The sequence below is a fragment of the Crotalus tigris genome, unplaced genomic scaffold, assembly GCF_016545835.1.
Source record: "Crotalus tigris isolate CLP2741 ecotype Arizona unplaced genomic scaffold, ASM1654583v1 scf7180000017753.6788120, whole genome shotgun sequence".
NCBI lineage: Eukaryota > Metazoa > Chordata > Lepidosauria > Squamata > Viperidae > Crotalus > Crotalus tigris.
Genome location: NW_024096615.1, coordinates 2,968,554 through 2,988,336, shown reverse-complemented (window position 1 = coordinate 2,988,336; position 19,783 = coordinate 2,968,554). Strand labels below are relative to the sequence as shown.

At 36.8% G+C, this 19,783-nt stretch overlaps 1 protein-coding gene across 5 annotated transcripts in view; it reads right to left on the bottom strand.

Moving 5' to 3' along the window:
- PPHLN1 (periphilin 1) overlaps positions 1-19,706 on the bottom strand; it is a 97,798-nt gene extending 78,092 nt beyond the window's left edge. The window contains exons 1-4 of one of the 5 annotated variants that reach the window (XM_039340696.1): positions 19,600-19,706; positions 17,696-17,741; positions 8,263-8,345; positions 2,404-2,577 (exon numbers count right to left, since the gene is read on the bottom strand). In XM_039340696.1, the coding sequence (XP_039196630.1) occupies positions 2,404-2,577; positions 8,263-8,345; position 17,696 (258 nt within the window). In that variant the 5' untranslated portion in view covers positions 17,697-17,741; positions 19,600-19,706. Of the gene's footprint in view, positions 1-2,403; positions 2,578-8,262; positions 8,346-14,786; positions 14,969-17,695; positions 17,742-19,419 lie in introns of those variants that run through there. The other 4 variants (XM_039340695.1, XM_039340699.1, XM_039340698.1 and 1 more) reach the window with 4 other exon arrangements.
- Positions 19,707-19,783: the final 77 nt, after the last annotated feature.

Below are 19,783 nucleotides of genomic sequence, written 5' to 3'. Positions count from 1 at the left end.
ATGCTGTGGGTTAAAATACAAAAGGATTTGGACAATTGGAAAAAGTGCAATTGTCCCTCTTGGGAAGAATTGCAGCGATTAAAATGAATGTTTTGCCAAAATTTCTTTTCTTGTTTCAAATGATACCTATTTTAAAGAAAGAAGCAAATTTAGATGAGTGGCAGAAAGGTATCAATAAATTTATCTGGGCAGGGAAAAAACCAAGAGTAAAACTTAAAATTATACAAGATATACGAGAGAGAGGTGGACTCAAGGTACCGAATCTGAAATTGTATTATGATGCCATGGTTTTAACATTAATCAGTGATTGGGTTAACTCAGTGTTTCTCAACCTTGACAATTTTAAGGCATGTGGACTTCAACTCCCAGCATTGCTGGCTGTGGAATTCTGGAAGTTGAAGTCCTCATGCCTTAAAATTGTCAAGGTTGAGAAACACTGGGTTAACTTAACAAATGTAGATATACTCCTTTTGGAGGGATGGGATTTACTTTTTGGATGGCATGCCTATTTAATTTATAATAAAAAGGTTGATAGGGTTTTTAAATCTCATATCTTAAGAACTTCTTTACTTCGGGTTTGGAAGAAATATTACAGAAGTGATTCAAGAATTCCATTATGGGCTATTCCATGGCATGCAATAGAAGGAATAAGGAGAGGAGTTAAGATGGATACTATTTCTTATACACAATTACTTAAGTGGGATGGTAAAAATTGGCAATTAAAATCTACGGATGAATTAGCACAAGAAAATATTATTTATTCATGGTTTCAGTATAGACAACTATTGGTAAGGTGGAAGATAGATCATAATGTGGGCTTGCTTAGAGAGGATGAGAATTTGTTAAAACAAATTAGAGATCAAAGTTGAACCCATATTAAAAGAATTTATGATGTGTTAGTGGAATTGGATTCAGAAGCAGAGTTAGTTAAAGATTGTATGGTTAAGTGGGCACAAAATTTTGATGAACCGATCCTATTAGACACATGGGAGATTATTTGGGTGAGGAATGTTAAATTTACGCAAGCCCAAAACTTACAGGAAAATTTTTATAAAATGTTTTATAGATGGAACCTTGATCCACAAAAAATGTCTCGTATGTATTCAAACCTACAGCCCAAATGTTGGAGATGTGGTTGCTTGGATGCTACTTATTATCATATTTGGTGGTCATGTAAAAATATAAAAGCTTTTTGGATTAAGGTATGGTGGAATATTCAAAGAATTTTTAAAAGAAGGATAAAATTTACTCCACAATTGTTTCTGTTGGGTATTGTTTCGGATTGTGATGACAAAGAGATTATTTTAATGTTAAATTTAATTACTGTGGCTAGGTTGTTAATAGGGCAATATTGGAAGAAGGAATCTTTGCCTACTCTGCAAGAATGGTTTTTCAAAGTCTCTTATTTAGCGGAAATGGCAAAAATTTCAGCTTTCTTGAAAGATCAATCGCAAGAGAAGTATCTCTTGGTGTGGAAAAGATGGATAAATTTTATACAATATAAGTATGATATAAGAAAATATCATCTAGCTTTCGAATAATTTATATTTAAAGTTCAAGATATTATTTAGAAGTGTAATTATTATTATTCTTTAATTTTTTATTTTTTTTATTTTCTTTTTCTTTTTTTCCTTTCTGTTTTTTTATATATAATGGAGTTAAAGTATTTTACAATTTGTTTATTGGGTGTAATTATATTTGTTTAAGGTTTATTTGGGTTTAAAACTTTTTATCTTTTAAATTCTAGTTAAGCCTGTATTCAGCTCTGGGAAGAATGGGGGAGGGTTTTGGGGTGGGTTGGGAGGGATCGGGGAAGGGGTTTTTATTGTAAAATCTTAAAAATTTTTAATAAAAAAAAAATAACAATAGCAATAAGATACTGTGAAACATCACTGAATGATTTATAATTTCTTCAAAAAGTATTGTCGTAATTTCTTCGACAAGTATTGATTAAAAGAAATTTAGCAGTGCCACTAAAATGTATTTAATATATTTTAAAGGGAAAAATAAATATTCATTGAACAAATATTAAATGCAAAAATAAGAGGCTGATTTATATATTGCTATACAAGAAATAGCCAATATATCATTATAACAAACTGATGATTGCTATGCATTTAGTGTTGTTTTTTGCATGTCAGACAATATTTGTCAATGAATTCTCTTCCTCTTCTGAAGCCGAATGCTCTTTCTCATGTTTTTTCCAAAGAGATGGAAGCTTTAAGCATTAATCTTCAGGATTTCAAAAGAACAATTGCTTTAATACAGTATTTTCAGAATTATAGAATAAAGTATAAATATCCAAATTATTTTTAAGTACTATTAATGTAACACAGAGCTGTACCTAACAGTTGTGGAATATTTAGCTTCCAGTCACATATTCATCATGAAAGGGAAACTCACAATTCTATGTGGTAGTCCACTCCTTCGTTCGTGGGCAAAACCTCGACCTTCACCATAGTCTCTATAGCCTACATGAGCATGGCTATATTCATATCTACTATAGCCTCCTTCACCAGGTCTTTCTGGAAGTGGTGGTTTCTTGGATGCAAAGCTGACTACTCGATGGTAGTCATCCTAAAATTATATACAATACCAATAATTAAAAATTATAATAAAAATAATCTCAAAGATTAATATAGATGTTGAAGTTTCAATAAAGCCAGTAAATACATTAGAAATCAAGATACAATCTTGTTTTAGTTCGTGCCTCTGTTAAAGAGCAGCTGAAGTAGCCTAAACTTAACAAGATTGAAAATGTGTATTTAACTGAAAAATAGATTATATTAGGCTTATACAAAAATAAACAAATACTTGAATTAATTGTTTTTCTACAAGTTTAATATCAACTACCATATTATAAAACCTTTACCATTATTTGAAAATTGTTTAGAAAATTTTAAATTACCTAGCTGTAACTGTTTAGACCTAAATAGGATTTTAAAAATCTAGAATTCAAAAAATGCAGAGGTAGTAAAACCTCTTCATATTTCCTTTTCAATGGTTTAATGAAGTTTTAAAGCTTACTAATTGTCTTTAAAATATTTTGACCTGATATAATAATCTACATTTTTTACTTAGTTTCAAAGCAACTGTTTCTCTTTGATAAATTTTATTTGATTTTTTTTATCCCACCTTTATTACTTTATAAGTAACTCAAGGCAGGGAACATACTTCATATTTCCTCCTCCTATTTTCCCCACAACCACATCTGTGAGTGGATTGGGCTGAGAGAGAATGACTGGCCCAAAGTCACCCAGCCAGCTTTCCTGCTTAAAGCAGGACTAGAACCCACAGTCTTGTTATTGGGCCAGCACCTTAACCACTATACCAAAATGATAGTATCTATGCTGCAATAACTTGCAACTGAAGTTTTATAGTTATATAAAATGGAATAGAAGAATGGAATTATATTTTTTTTTCTAAATTGACTTCCAAAATAACTTATCTAAGATGATAAAAGATTCAGAAGACCAAAGGTCAGTATTACAAAGAAATGCTCATAATATTCTATGTTCAGAAATGTTCTAAACTTGTTTCTGTTAATTAAGCAATGTTATTCATTTAATATCCTAGGTCCTATGGCAAATTAGTTATTATTCAGATACGGCTTCCCAAACCAGTTTGTGATGAGATGGGAACAATGCTATTTAGAGGGGGGGGGACCTAATTGAACACTAAACCCCCACATTCCTGTAATAGCTATTAGCCAACAATATAGTATCCTTATCATTCCTACAAAAATAATGTGTTGTTAAAAGTAATTGTATGCTGAAACTTTATTTAGCATTTTCTCAACCGTGCCCACTCACTCTGACAGAAAATAAATTGCTTTCAATTTTTTCTTTTAGACACTAACATTTTTTGTTAAATGTGATGTCTGAGATAAAGAGATTTTTTATTTATCATGGTTATAAGTCAGTCTAGGGGTAAATGTCGCACCTTTCATTATATAGTCTTCTCCCATCATCAGTTTTCTAGCCTTCCTTAACTTTAATAAAAAAAAAATTCAGATCTGGAATCATAGGTAGCTAGTTTTGGGGAAGACTGCAATAATGGACAGATATGCAAACAAACAAAAGAACCCATCAACACATAATAATGATAAAATAAGCTCAAAAGTTCTATCAAAAAAAGTTCAAAAGCAACTTGATAAATTTAACAGGGAAAACATATTTTGGAGAACAAGAAAACACCAGAGGAACCATAAGATAGATTTTGGCACAGTATTATCTTAAAAATATTGTTGACATTAAAATAAGGATGTGGCATTTGTAAACAATTCTGAAAGCGGAGCTTAACAGTACCATAGCTGAAGTCTAACTTCTGTTTACATTTCCTACAGGCAGCTTGTAACTAAAACATATTACTGAAAAGCTATAATGGATCTCAATAGCTTAGTTAGGTCTGCAAAATTTTATTTTAAACAAGAGAATTACATATTGGACTGAAGGATTAAAAAGGTTAGATTTGATCATTTATAGTCCTTCAATTAGCTTGAGACAATAAACAATAAATCTGTGAACTGGTACATATTACAGCGCCAGAAAGCAAATGGCATCAGGAAACTGGAAAACTTTTGGGAACCACTTATAACGTATCTTTGGCTGTATAAAAAAGTAAAGGTTTCCCCTCCCAATTATGTACAATTCTAGAGGGCAGTGCTCATCTCAGAGTCACAGGTGAAAAGCCAGTGCTGTTCAAAGACATTTCTGTGGTCATGTGGTCAGCGTAACTATATGCCAGCATGACTGCATGTGGTCCATGGAACGCTGTTACCTTCCCACCAAAATGGTACCTATTTTATGTTCTTGCATTTATATGCTTTTGAGCTGCTAGGTTGGCAGCAGCTGGGGCAAGTAACGGAAGCTCACTCCTTCATGCAAATACTTGGTCGTGAACCGCCAACCTTCCGATCGACAAACCCACATCTTAACTGCTTGGCCACTGTGCCACTTTTGGGCTGCATACTAGTCTACAATTCCTTGACCAGCTTTGCAATAATCTGAAGAATTCTATGATGAAAAACACAGAAAAATAGCATCACCTTCTCAAGACTAATAGCTAAGAAACAACTTTTGCAGTGAATTCCAAACCAGTAGGAAAATTTTAGTTTTTAATGTGTCATTCTAGACAAATTGTGATGGAGTTGTGCACAGTAGTTGTGAAGAGTAGTTATTCAGAGAAATGTATTCAGATAAGGATGTACCAGTTTCTATAAAGTGATCATAAGTTTTAATAAAAGTAAATACCTGCTTATCATTTAATAATTGTATGTGTCTGTTCATTTCACACTTATATACTAAGGCCATACTGGAATAACAATGATGGAGCAGAAAAAAAGATTTCATTACAGTTCATAATGGAGCATAATTTAAAAGAAAGACTTAAAGCAAACAGAATCTGAAATATAATTAGCTACCCATCGTTTGGGAAGGTTTGATGGGACAATGTGTTGGTGATATTTTTTACCATAACAACGTATATAGCAATAACATATAGCTATAACATTTTTGCAGTGTTATTTTTAATGTAATCCTACTTCCAATTTAACTTGATTATTAATATGTGGAAATTTATCAAAACCAAAGCTATTTAAAATACTTAAACAGGATGTCAAACAACATTGTCATATGGATTAAGTGTACTAATCCTTAAAAGAAAAATGCTCAAATTAGTGTCAGAACAGCATTAACAAATTGTAATATTGCTTTTCTTTGCATCCTGTTACTAACTGATTACTAAGAGAATTATGTATATCCTGTTCCATCTCACACAAAATCCAACTTGTTGAAATGGAGAGCATTCTGGCTCCTATAAAAATAATTAAGAGATATAGCAAACAAACAAACTTTTATCCTGAAGTAAGCCTACATCTCTAAGTTTATATTCTAATTACTACAGCTTTTGATTTCATTTAAGTAACTGCATTTACAAACATTAGAAAATATTTACATTCTAATTTTATGCTTAGTTCAGCGTCCAATAGAATTCCAAGGAATTACATTTACTGCAGAATTTTAGCTGCACACATTATTTCCTACGTTTCTGAATGAGGAAAGATTTGGAAGCACTTATTGTATAGCTGTGGTCTTTCAGTTTTGTTCACTTCAGGGCAAGTGACAAAACTTCAAATAATTGGACAGCTGCAGAGGTATCTTATTATATTAAGTGGTACCAAATGAGTACCCATATGTAGATATAAGGCAAAGTATAATTGGTTCATAACTATGCAAACATAGCAGAAAAGTGACCAAAGTTTTCCCAACACCCAGTAAAAATGAGCAGACAACCTCAAAAGCAATGCTAATACTTGTATTCTTATGCTGTCAAATGTAAACTGCATACCCTGTAAGCACAATAATTCGGAAATATTTTCAAGCTACCATTTCTTAGCATAAAGGTCAAATTAAAGGAATTTACAAATATTCTACGCCAGAGTTCCCCAACCTTTTGGACACCAGGGACCGTTGCCATGGAGAAAGGTTTTTTTGCGGACCAGAGGGAGTGTGGTTTTGAATACTGCCTGCATCCCAAGGATGGAGCTTTGCTTGTTTGTGCGGCCCACTTGCTGGTAAGCTGTGGACCGGTGGTGGTCCATGGACTGGGGGTTGGGGACCCCTGTTCTATGCCATACCTTCAACATTTTGTTCAGGATGGAAGTTCTACAATATTAATAAAACCTATGATAGAAAAACAAATTCAAATACTATGAAAATTAAGTGATTTATGAGTAATAAATTTAAGAAGCCTGGTAAAATAAAATAAGATTTGCCAGACTTTAAAAGAAAGTGTATGGGGATTCTAAAGCTGGCCCAGAAAACCAGTGTAGTGTGATCAGATCATTTTAAAATTAAAAATTCAACTATTTTTCTGCTAACTGACCACAATGATTTTTTGCTAAGTTTTCATATGTGTATTTGAACACTTCATCTTCATCGACTTCAAATTTAAATTATTGCTTAAAATGATAGCATATATGGGAAAAACAAGAGCATATAAAACAAAAGAATCTTTTTCTGTACAAAATAACCATTGCTTTTGCCATCATCCTGAATAAACATAGACTTTCTAATGGAATACAAAGAATGGTGGTACAAATTTGAGACTTCTCTGAGCTATCCAATGAAAGAGGAAATTCTGCATTTGAAAAGAGAAAACAATTAGTTTATGCAGTTAAAAAAAAATCAAACCCAAAATAAGGTACAGGCCTGGGTTTGTAATAACTACCTCACTAATTTCACCTTCATCTTCAGACCCTTAGGGAACCTGTATTTGTCCAGCTTAGGGATACCTCCATTTATATTGATAAAACAGGTTACAATGTGCAGTAGTATTTTGACGCAGCTGGAAACAATGCCTTGGAGAAAGGAAGCTTGTTTTTTGTTTTTTAAATCAAATCAAATCAAAATAAAAGCCCCAGCTCAGCTCATCTACATTAGAATCCAACAAATAAACCATGGGTAGGCAACAGACCAATTAATAATTTTTTGGTAAGAACAATTTGGTCAGTTTGGTCTAGTATTTAAGGTATCTTTTAAGTCCTGCCTTAGCTATTAAAGCCAGCTGGGTGACTTTGGGCCAGTCACTCTCACTCCAACCCACCTCACAGAATTGTTGTTATGGGGAAAATAGGAGGAAGGTATGTGCTAGATAAGTTCACTGTCTTGAATTATTTGTAAAAATAATAAAGGTGGGATACAAATAAACAAATCAACTGTGGGTGAGGAGAAGCAAAGTGAGCAAGGCCACATAATGATCACGGATGGAGTTAGGATTTCTGTTCCTTCTCAAATTTTAAAAGGAACTTTTGTGTATGTGTGAGAAGTGGTGGGAGAGCGGGATGCTATACCGATTATTATCCAATGATATGGAAGGGAATGCTGTGAATTGGGAAAAAAAGGAGTTAGGAAGTAGTTGTTCCTAGGGCTCACACTTGAAACAGATTGGATATAAAAAATCTGTTTCTCCTTCTCACTTGTCTATTGTAGGATAAGTATGTGACTCACACGATCAAGTTAAAAGCTCTATTAAATAGCATTTTACCAAGCACAACACTAGTATTTAAGAAGGACCATATTAGGTATGATAAAAAGCTTTATAAACACAGTATTCACTGTGAATCATTGTAGGCTTCTTAATTGAATGTCCATCCATGTGGGTACTGTAATCCCCTTAAGTTTGAGATCATAAATTTAAATTCCCGATCAACAGCTAAAAAGATTAAAAAGACAACCCCATAGCTATTAGCAATCTGCTTACATCAGGACGTGGAGGAAGTCTTTCTCGTGGTAATCTTTCATATTCATACCGCTCAGACCACATTTCATCTCTTCTATATGCCACTAAAAATAGATATTAAAGATATATGTTTGTGTAACTATAACATGAACTAAACAAAATACTGTATTATTTATAGTTATTAATCATTAAACATTGTATTAATATGCAAAACTTGCAGTAGCTATTTTTAAATATCCTATGGCTGAGATATTTAAGATTTTTCCTTTAGCTTATTCATCATCAAAAATAGGTAAATAATCTCCAGCACATTATTTTTAAAAAATAATATATTATTTATATAATTTTGAGCTAGGTTACTCAGGTTCTCTCCTTCATGGATTACTGCCTTGTCATGGCGAAGGGGCTTGTGTAACTCAATGAAGCTATGAGCTATGCCGTGCAGGGCCACCCAAGGCGGACAGGTCATAGCAGAGAGTTCTGACAAAATGTGATCCACTGGAGAAGGAAATGACAACCAACTCCAGTATCTTTGCCATGAAAACCCCATGGACAGTACCAAAAGGCAAAAAGATATGATGCTGGAAGATGAGTCCCTCAGGTCAGAAGGTGTCCAATATGCTACTGGGGAAGAACAGAGGGCTAGTACTAGTAGCGCCAGAAAGAGTGAAGCGACTGGGCCAAAGCCAAAAGCTATGGATGCATCTGGTGGTGAAAGGAAAGTCCGATGCTGTAAAGATCTTTTCTCCATAGGAACCTGGAATGTAAGATCCATGAATCAAGGCAAGCTGTACGTGGTCAAACAAGAGATGACAAGACTAAACATCGACATCTTAGGAATCAGCGAACTAAAATGGACAGGAATGGGTGAATTTAATTCAGAGGACCATCAGGTATACTACTGTGGGCAAGAATCCCTCAGAAGAAATGGAGTAGCTTTCATAGTCAATAAAAGAGTAGGAAAAGCAATACTGGGATACAATCCCCAAAATGACAGAATGATCTCAGTGCGAATCCAAGGCAAACCATTCAATATCACAGGAGTCCAAGTCTATGACCCAACCACTGGTGCTGAAGAGGATGAAACTGACCGGTTCTATGAAGCCCTACAGCACCTTAATACAGGGAGGGGAGAAAGAGACACCCAACTGAATGCAGAATTCTAGAGAATAGTTAGAAGAGACAAGAATGCCCTCTTAAAATGAACAGTGCAAAGAAATAGAAGAAAACAATAGAATAGGGGGAACCAGAGATCTCTTCCAGAAAATTGGAGATATGAAGGGAACGTTTCATGCAAAGATGGGCATGATAAAGGACCAAAATGGCAGGGACCTAACATAGGCAGAAGAGATTAAGAAGAGGTGGCAACATTACACAGAAGAACTATACAAGAACGAGCTTAGGTTCCTGATAACCATGATGGGATGGTCACTGACCTCGAGCCAGACATCCTAGAATGTGAAGTGAAATGGGCCTTAGGAAAGCTGAGCAACAACAAAGCTAGTGGAGGTGACAGTATTCCAGCTGAGCTATTCAAAATCTTAAAAGGTGATGCAGTAAAAGTGCTACACTCGATTTGCCAGCAAATTTGGGAAACTCAACAGTGGCCACAGGATTGGAAAAGGTCAGTTTACATTCCAATTCCAAAGAAAGGCAATGCCAAAGAATGTTCAAATTATCGCACCATTGCACTTATTTCACATGCAAGTAAAGTTATGCTTAAAATCCTACAAGCTAGACTCCAGCAATATGTAGACCGAGAACTAACAGAAGTACAGGCAGGATTTCGAAGAGGCAGAGGAACTAGAGATCAAATTGCCAACATATGCTGGATCATGGAGAAAGCTTGGGAATTCCTGAAAAATATCTATTCTGTTTAATTGACTATGCTAAAGCCTTTGATTGTGTGGATCACAACAAATTGTGGTAAGTTCTTAAAGAGATGGGAGTACCAGATCTTCTTATTTGTCTCTTGAGAAACCTATATGCAGGTCAAGAAGCAACAGTGAGAACTGGACATGGAACCACTGATTGGTTCAAAACTGGGAAAGGAGTCCAACAAGGCTGTATTCTGTCGCCCTGCCTATTTAACTTATATGCAGAGCACATCATGAGAAAGGCAGGGCTAGATGAATCAAAAGTTGGAATTAAGATTGCTGGGAGAAATATCAACAATCTAAGATATGCAGATGATACCACTCTAATGGCAGAAAGTGAAGAGGAACTAAAGAGCCTCTTGATGCGGGTGAAGAAGGAGAGTGCAAAAGTTGGCTTGAAACTCAACATTAAGAAAACCAAGATCATGGCATCCGGCCCTCTCAATTCCTGGCAAATAGATGGGGAAGAAATGGAGGTAATGACAGATTTTATCTTCCTGGGCTCCAGGATCACCACAGATGGGGACTGCATCAAGAAATTAAAAGACACTTGCTCCTGGTGAAAAAAGCTATGACAAATCTAGACAGCATACTAAAAAGCAGAGACATTACCCTGCCAACAAAAGTACGTATAGTCAAGACCATAGTTTTCCCAGTTGCAATGTATGGCTGTGAAAGTTGGACCATAAGAAAGGCTGAGTGCAAAAGAATTGAGGCCTTTGAAGTATGGTGCTGGAGAAGACTCCTGCGAGTCCCCTGGACTGCAAGGCGATCAAACCGGTCAGTCCTAGAGATCAACCCTGACTGCTCTTTAGAAGGCCAGATCCTGAAGTTGAAACTCAAGTACTTTGGCCACCTAATGAGAAGGAAGGACTCACTGGAGAAGAGCCAAATGCTGGGAAAGATTGAAGGCAATAGAAGAAGGGGACGACAGAGAATGAGGTGGCTGGATGGAGTCACTGAAGCAATAGGCGTGAGCTTAAATGGACTCCAGAAGATGGTAGAGAACAGGAAGACCTGGAGGAACGTTGTCCATGGGGATGCGATGGGTCGGATACGACTTCGCAACTAACAACAACTCAAGTTCTATTTTCTGCAGCCCAAGTAACTTTCAGATAGAATCAGTAAAATACAATTTGAGCATGACTTTGGTTCATGGTACTTCTGTTTTTCTTGAGTGTAGATATTTGCCACAATAGTGAGGAAAAAAAACATAGATTGCTGATAAATGGGCCAATGTATAAAGAAGTACTGCTTGACTTCTTATATTTGTTGTCGTGGTAAGGATAGTTGCATAAATATGTCTATGACCCTTTTAAACCAGTCAGACTCAACAATGATAATCCATAATCAAATCCTTACAGTAATGCAGCATTCCTGAAATCTCTATGACTTCTGTTTCTTGATATGCCCTATCATGAAGGGTTGACATTAATCTTGAAAACCTATCCAAGTTTCTCTCTGTCCCTTCTTATATTAAATAAAACCAAGGCAGAGGTATTTTGAGTTTCTCATGTTTCCTGCTATCTCTAAATTGTGTCATCTCTTACTTAACAATTCTCTTGTACCTTTCTCCAGGTTAATTCTATGCTATGCTATATAATTCTCAAGCAATGAAATAAGTTCCCTAAGGAGGGATACTTGGCTGCTACTCTCATAGCATTTGGGAACGTAGGAAAAATTCATTTCTTTCACCAAGCTATTGTCAGTTTCATGATTGAATTGAATTTTATTTTATTTTATTTAACTGCATTAATTTTATTATGGTTTGTACTTTACTTTTTATACTTGTAAGCTTCTTCAATGTTGTAACAAGATGTAAATTTAATAATGAACAAAAATGTTTTGAAAATTCTAAGGTTTACAGTCTTTCTAAAGCTTTTTTACTTGCAATTGGGATATTTTCTATATTAAAAGTTGTTTTTCTAATACCTACAACTGAACGTTTTTGATTCATCTACAAATCTACATTCTTAGTTCACTTTCAGTCACTTGCATATCAATAGTTTCAAGAGATGGACTTCCGGTTCCGGTGCGCGGTGTCGCTAGTCGTGCGGAGAGACTTCTCTCCTCGCCGGCTAGTTTTCCCTCCGTCGGTGGACCCTTATACGGGTCCAAAATTGCCCTGGAGGGTGCGACTTTCCATCAAGGAGGCTGCTGTCCAGCTGCGGAGGAGCAGCGGCTCCTCCAGCTGTCTGGATGAATCTCCGAGGGCCAACGGAGAAGAAGATCGGCCAGGAAAATGGCCGATCGCCCTGCCGCTTCAGACCGTAAGTCAGAGAACATCTAACCTGTTAGTGCCCCCGTGGTGAGCCCAGGTGAGAACTTTATTTTCAACTCTCTCTCTTCTATTTTTCTTTTTTTTCTGAGACCTGTAAGAGCTTTTGAAATTATTTCCCTGACTTGGAAAGGCAGCTTCTGCATTTGTTGAGAAGAAAGGCGTTTTGTAAACATAGAAATAGACTATATATTTTACTTTTATATTTTTTTCCCCTTTGGATAGAAAAGAAAGAAAAAAGACGGAAAAGATCTTCTTTCTTCCCTCTTTGTATGAACTGTATTATTATTATTATTATTATTATTATTATTATTATTATTATTATTATTATTATTATTATTATTATTATTTTCTTGTATATTATTATACTTTAAAAGACAGAAAAAAGGAATGGATTGTTGGGAAAGACCTTATCTAATTCACTGAGGACATCTACTGGCGAAGGTTTGACACTACAAGTTTGGCTATTCTATTAAAGATTTTCAAAACACTTTCGAGGGAAAGATAAGATGTGCAGCTGTGGAAGCTGTGGAGGTGGATGTTGTTTGTACTAAATATAGCCTCCACAAAAAGAAAATGAGATCTTCTTTTAAGCATTAGTATCTAAAATGGAGACTCAGCTATAATTGAACTATGCACTTATATTGGAAAAGATCTATGAGGCCTCTGCTGAAATATGTGCTACAATTAAAAACTGTACTTTAGAACCAAGATCTAGAGATTCTACTACATCTATTCAAAGTGATCTCCAGGCTACATCTGATTATGGTATAAATCAAAATATACCAGAAAAGGAATCTCTAGAGATAGTAGAGGAACTTATTTTACTTGACAATCCCTTCTTCTGCAACTTAGAGAATCAGAAGAAGCAAAGACTAAGACTTGAAACTATAAAGCAACGATGTGGCAAGGAGAAAAGGAAAAGATGTTTATTGCAGAAGAAAGGATTTTGCTTTCTCAAAGAATTCTACAAGTAACAAAAATGGATTCATTGGTTGAAAGGGAAGCTTTGCTATGGAAGCCTGTGTGGCATAGAAGAAAACCTAGAATTAGATTGAAAAAGAAAATTTAAAATTGTTTAATGGATTAAAAGGCAATGTTGGTTCTATAGTTTTAAGGATAATGATTTAGACTTAGAAGTAAGAATCTACAATTATATTCATGTGTGTTTAATTTAGTTTGATGATTTTTTTTGTTTTATGGAAATTTGTTTGGTATGGAAATATGAAAGTTAAATGTGGAGTGAAAAAAGAAACTTGGCTTTATAGAGACTAAAAATGCACTTCTTGGAATAATAGATTGATTTAGAGGGAAATTATGTACTGAAAATGAAAAAATGTTGAGTTTCTTAGACTGGAATTTTGAAATGTTTAATTAATTAGGAGATTTTTGTGTATAATATGTTTTGATATGGTATGATAATTAATTGGATGGAATTTGGTTTGTTTAATGATTGGAAATGAATTAAGTTAAAGATTATTACAAGCAACAAAAATGGATTTACAGGCGGAAAGGTTAAGGATAATGATTTAGACTTAGAAGTAAGAAAACTATAACTATATACATGTGTAATGTTTAATTAATTAAGAGATTTTTGTGTATAATAATATAATTTGATAAGATATAATTAATTGAATGGAATTTGAAGTTGGTGTAATGAATTGAAATGAAGCAAGGTTTAATATTATCTTTTTTTAAACTAAGCTAGTTATTATTGGAAGAAGAAATAAATAAGATTGGTGATAAAAAGAGGGATGATAGAGATTAAGAGCTTGAATATATTTGGAAGAGATATTTGAAGTGATAATATGTTGATGTAAAACATTATCTGATTATGGTAATTGAAATTGATAGTTTTAAAAACAGGTTTAGTAGTAATAGAAACTTATGATAGAAATGAAATATATTAAATTTATTATGTTATTTGAGGGAAATAGAGAGATGATAGCGAATGTATTAAGTTGAGCTGTTTTTGTGTGATTTTATGTTGGAATCTTTGTTTACCCGAACACTGCGGTGTGTCTTAAATACTTTTTGTTAAAATTATAAAACCAATAAAATATATTTTTTAAAAAATAGTTTCAAGAGATGGATGAAAGTATATTTACAATGCATATAAAAATACCCATGCAGTTAGCTTCATACTGCCCACATATCACATCAAGTACAGGTAATCACCGAGTTAAGAGCGTTCACTTAACGCTCGTTCGAAATTATGTGATCAGCGCCCCCAGTGTTTACAAGCAAATCCCAAAATTACAACTATTGCAGCACCATACCAGTCGTTTGCCCTTACGAGCAACCACAGAAGCTCTGCAATATTCCCTATTCCTCTCCCCACTCCCCACAACTGCTTCCCCCTCCCTTCCTGCTGTGCCGGACTCACTTACCTTGCAAAATCTGTGTCCTCTCTGCCGAGGTTTCTTTTTCTTTGAGGGAGAGGCGAGTCGGCTTGGAAATGTTTTTTGCGTCGACAATGGAAGCTCCTGGGTGCCGTAATATCACGCGAGTTCAAACACAAATTCTCTGGAAAAGAGATCATTGCCTCCGGAAGCTTCCATTCTCTGGGGGGGGGGGAGTGTTTGCTTCGTTTGCATGTCTATGGGGCAAAGCATAGAATCGGAGTTGGTCAGGCGCAAGAACTAATGCCTTCTGTGGCCCGGGTGTGCTGCTCACTCACGTGCGCCAGCCTTAGTTTGATGGCAGGAACAAACCCTTCAACTGAGCGGGGAGGCATCACGGGGCCAGGTCCCTTGCACCTGCATCCAAGCCAGCAGCAGTAGCAGCCACCTAAGTGGCCATGATTGCCCTCCCCAGCCAGCCACTCTGCCCGACCTAGTCCTTGCCTGGCCAGGGCTTGAGTTTCTCTGCTCCCTCTGAGTGAAAAGAAACGGAGGCGCAGAGCAGGATTGCTCTCAATAAGGCCAGTGCACGAAGAGCACCTCCATCTTCTTGAGAGCAATCCTGCTCTGTGCCTCTGGTTTCTTGCTTTGGGATGGAGTGGAGAAACTCAAGCTACTGCCGCTCAAACATTTTTTATCCAAATGCAGACCTGAGAGAGATTGGAAGGTCCATGTGCTTGCAGTGGGGAACTTCAGAAACAGAAAGGAATGCTCCGTGTGACTGCTTGAAATTCTGTGTGACTCAGGTCTCCGTTTGGATGAAAGGTGTTTGAGCACCTATGAGGCTATTCAAAATGCAGAGATTCGCTGCATTTTGAATAGTCCCACTAGAGCGCAAACACTGCACAATCCACAATGCAAAATCTTAACCCAGGGCATCCACAATGCCAAATCCTAACCCTCACCCCACCTCAGGGCATCCACAATGCCAAATCCTAACCCCCACCCCAGGGCACCACATTCCTTCACTGATTGAACTTTTTTTTATCAGTAGTCCCACAGGCTTCTTTTGTTGCCCTGCATGCAGTGGCGGAGAACGGAGCTGGAAAGGTTAGTGAAGGGATGCTTTGGGGAAGCGAGGGAGACAGGCAGAGCCAGACCCTTCTCCATTTGGAAGCACTCTATAGGTGCTAAAATACTTTTTATCCAAACTGAAACCTGACAGAGACTGCAAGCTCCATATGCCTGGAATGGGGTACTTGGGAAACGGAGCCTTCTGCTCCATTTCTAAGCATGCACTGGCAGTCACGCAGAGCTTCCAGTCTTTTTCAGGTCTCCATTGGGATAAAAAGTGTTTCCATGGAGCATTTGAAAATGAAGCGAATGCTTGGTTTCCAAGTGCCCCATAGGTGCTCAAACTCTTTTTACGTGGACAGAGACCTGACAGAGACTGGAAGTTCCATGTGGCTGCCAGTGGGGCACTTGAGAAACAGAGCGTTTCGGTCCATTTCTAAGCGTGCATTTGCATGCAGACGGAGCCTTCCAGTTTCTCCAAGGTCTCCATCCTGGTGAAAATTGTTCTGGCAGTGGCGGAAAGGAGTTGGGGGCGGGAGCAAACACGAGAGTTCAGGATCCCATTCTCTGCAAGAGGATCGGTGCCTGAATTCATGCGATATTACGGGCACTCAGGAGCTTCCATCAACTCTCCTCTCCCTCAAAGGCAGAAACCGTGGCAGAGAGGAGACGAATCTTTTCAAGTTAAGTCGGGCGCAGCAGGAAGGGAGGGGGAAGCATTAGTATCTTAGTGGGTTGGGGAGTTCTTGGGGGCCTACTCCATCACCACGCCCCTCCATGGCGTTCCCCACTCTTGAGATGCCTCATGTGCACTTAACGAGCCGAGTGCATTTTAATGAGCAAGGGAGTGATCTCGTTCAAGGTACGAGATTCACTCCAAGTTTTTAAGTTACAAATGGAATGTGCAGGCTCCATTACACCCGTACCTCGAGGACTACCTATATAGCGAGTAGTATTTGAATATTTATCTCAATCATAAAGCAGTACTTTCATTTAGATAAATCATTAAGATGCAGATAAATAAGCTATTTAGATGAATTGCAAAAACATAGTGTCAAGGGATGGCATAAAGTATTGAAAGGCCAAGCCTTTTCAGAATATTTGTTTTAACTGACTACCTAATAGGGTTTCATAAAAAGAATATTATAGAGGAGAAATCTAGTATCTCACTGTAAAAATTAAAAAGCACGCAGTTATTTTCACGTGACCTTTAAAATGATATATGTAACTTTTGTTGCAGACTGAGGTGGTTTTTCATTTTTTTAGTATCACTTTACAAATTAGTTTGTCATCAAACTGGAGGGACTCAAAGGGCATGCCTAATGATTTAATCGCATAGATTTTGCACCCCTAGTTTAGGAAATTACAGCTATTCCTTGTTTAGCAATTTCCTTGTTTAGTGACCATTCAACATTATGACAGTAATGAAAAAAGTATTTTGATGACCAATCCTTGATTGACAACTTTAGGAAGTCTATAAAGCAAAACAACATGTGCACAATAGCAGTTTCACTTAACAAGTACTTTGCTTAACAACCACGTTTCCAATCCTAATTGCTAAAGGACTATCTGTACTAGAGACAAAATATTTCTGAGTGTCATTTTCAGTATTCAGAAATGGAAGTTATTTTCCTACCCTTCTTATAATTCCCATATCTCAAAAATCTGGCATCTTGAATTAAAACTCATTTGAACAGAATTCAATTAAAGGAACAAAATTCTTTATCAGCTCCCATCCTAGCCACAAGCTATCATTAACAAGCAATGATCAAACCACAAAGCTAGAATTTAGAAAAATAAAAATCAACTTAAACAGCACAATTTGCTTCTACTAGACATCATTCTACTTCATTGTCAAAAGACATTTTAAAAAATCTACTTACTTCTGTGCTTCTTTCAACTATGCTTTAATCCCAATCCAATTAGTGCCTGCATTTTTTAAAAAAACCAACATTAGAAAAAAGGTCAATAATAAAACTCCCAAATGAATAATCAAATACACTTTACTGGGATAAACACAATGATACGTATGCAAGGGACCTTGTGCTACATCCAAATCAGTCATCCTTTCCAGTCAGAAGTTGAATACCTTTTTCAACTGATTCATGGAGCAGAATATGGCAAATACTGTAGTCCATGGCTTTCTATTCCACCCAAACAACTATAGTGTACAAATACAGCTTCTTATGTTTAGAATGTTTAAAAAGTGGTTTGCTAAAGCTCAAAACTTAACCACCTCCCTACAGTAATACAAACGCTGATGCAATCTATTCATACAATCTAAAAATGCTTTTGCAGCTTGTGACTTCCTGCCAGCTTCCCCCTTGACTTTGCTTGTTGGAAACCAGCTGTGAAGGTTGCAAATGGTGAGATATTGTGACCATTGTAAATGTATGTTGGTCTTGGGGCAACCAAATCACATGACCAGGAAGATGCTGTGACTGCCACAATTTCAAGGACCAATCATAAATCTCCTTTTTCAGTGCTATTGTAACTTCAATTGCTAAATGAGCAGCCAATGAGTGAGGATTCTTGTAATGAAGACAAGCTTTGTATCACTTCAGTGATGACTGGCTGCTATGACAGTGCTAAATAGTCACTATGGAAATGTTGCCCTAGACTCAAATCCACAGAAAACACAGAACTGTAGATACTTACATCTAAATTTGTTTGTGCATCTGATTTTACCTTTGATTCTTGATGTATATAGCTTCTTTAGTAATATAGGACCAGGCAAATAGTGAGAAGTAAAAAATTAGAAAGTTCATACTCCTCTTTTTTATTTTTCCCTATTATAATGTAATTTTTAAATCAAAATACTGAAATTTAATGGGTTTTAAAAGAGTCTTGCAACAGCAATGAAAAATAATAAAACACCTATTGTGATGTAGTGGTTAAAAGTGTTGGACTTTGTAGATCCATTCAAGTCCACCTTTAACTATGCCAGTTCCCTGGATGACAGTCATTTTCTCACAGCCAATGTATGGCAGAGGCTTGTTGTGAGTAGAAGATATGGGAGCACAGAATTTATGGCTATTGCTTTAGCTTCTGAAAAAGAATGACAGATAGAAATCTAGTACTGTAACTAAAATATATTTTTTTAAAAAAGGTTTTACCTGCTTGACAGCATGTGATAGGATGAGGAAATAGTAGTTAGGAGCAATTTATTTACTGTTGGAATTAGTTTAAAAAAAATCCCAAACTGAGCACAACATTGCTTATGAGACTAATGAGTTCGCTTTAACCACTTTTAGGAGGCAGCTCATTAAGTCAGTGACAAACACTGAATATTATGCCACGAGGTTTGGTGTACCGTACTAAATTACCTCATTAGGGAAGGAAATATACAGTATTGCGGGTAGAAGGAATAAAAGAACCACCCATTATACACTTACATCACAGGGAACTAGCCTACATGCTTGAATTGCTAATTGCGCGAAGCAGCTTTTTTGAAGTCATATCCAAAGCATGATAAAGGGCAAAAGCGGGCCAGAGCTCCAAATCCTAAGCGGAGCTCCACGTGAAAGTCAATCCGACTGAGCGAGCCGACATCCCTTTCGAATGAACGAGCTCAGGCCAACCTCTTCCGGACAAACACTGCTCTTACCCTTCTAGTTCATTCACCGGGCGCGCTAACAAAGGAGGAAATCCATGCATGAACGGGAAAAGAAGCCTCCTGAGGCAGTGGGGTTGGCCTGAGCCGCGGTCGAGCGCCGAGGAGCCGTCACAGCACGCAGCTCAGGACGGGAAAGCAGAAATAAGCTTCCCACGAAGGCAGGATGCTCACCCTTCGCGCACGCTTAGGTTGGTCCGAAGCCCAGCCAAGTCACCCGCCGCAAATCGAAGTCTCGGCTGCACAGTGGTGTGACCCGAAGCTTCCGGCGCGCCGGTTACGCCACCGGAAAAGCGATAGGTGCACCCACTTTCCTTTTTCTCTGCCAAGTCCCGCCTCCGGTTGGAGGCCCAAGTAC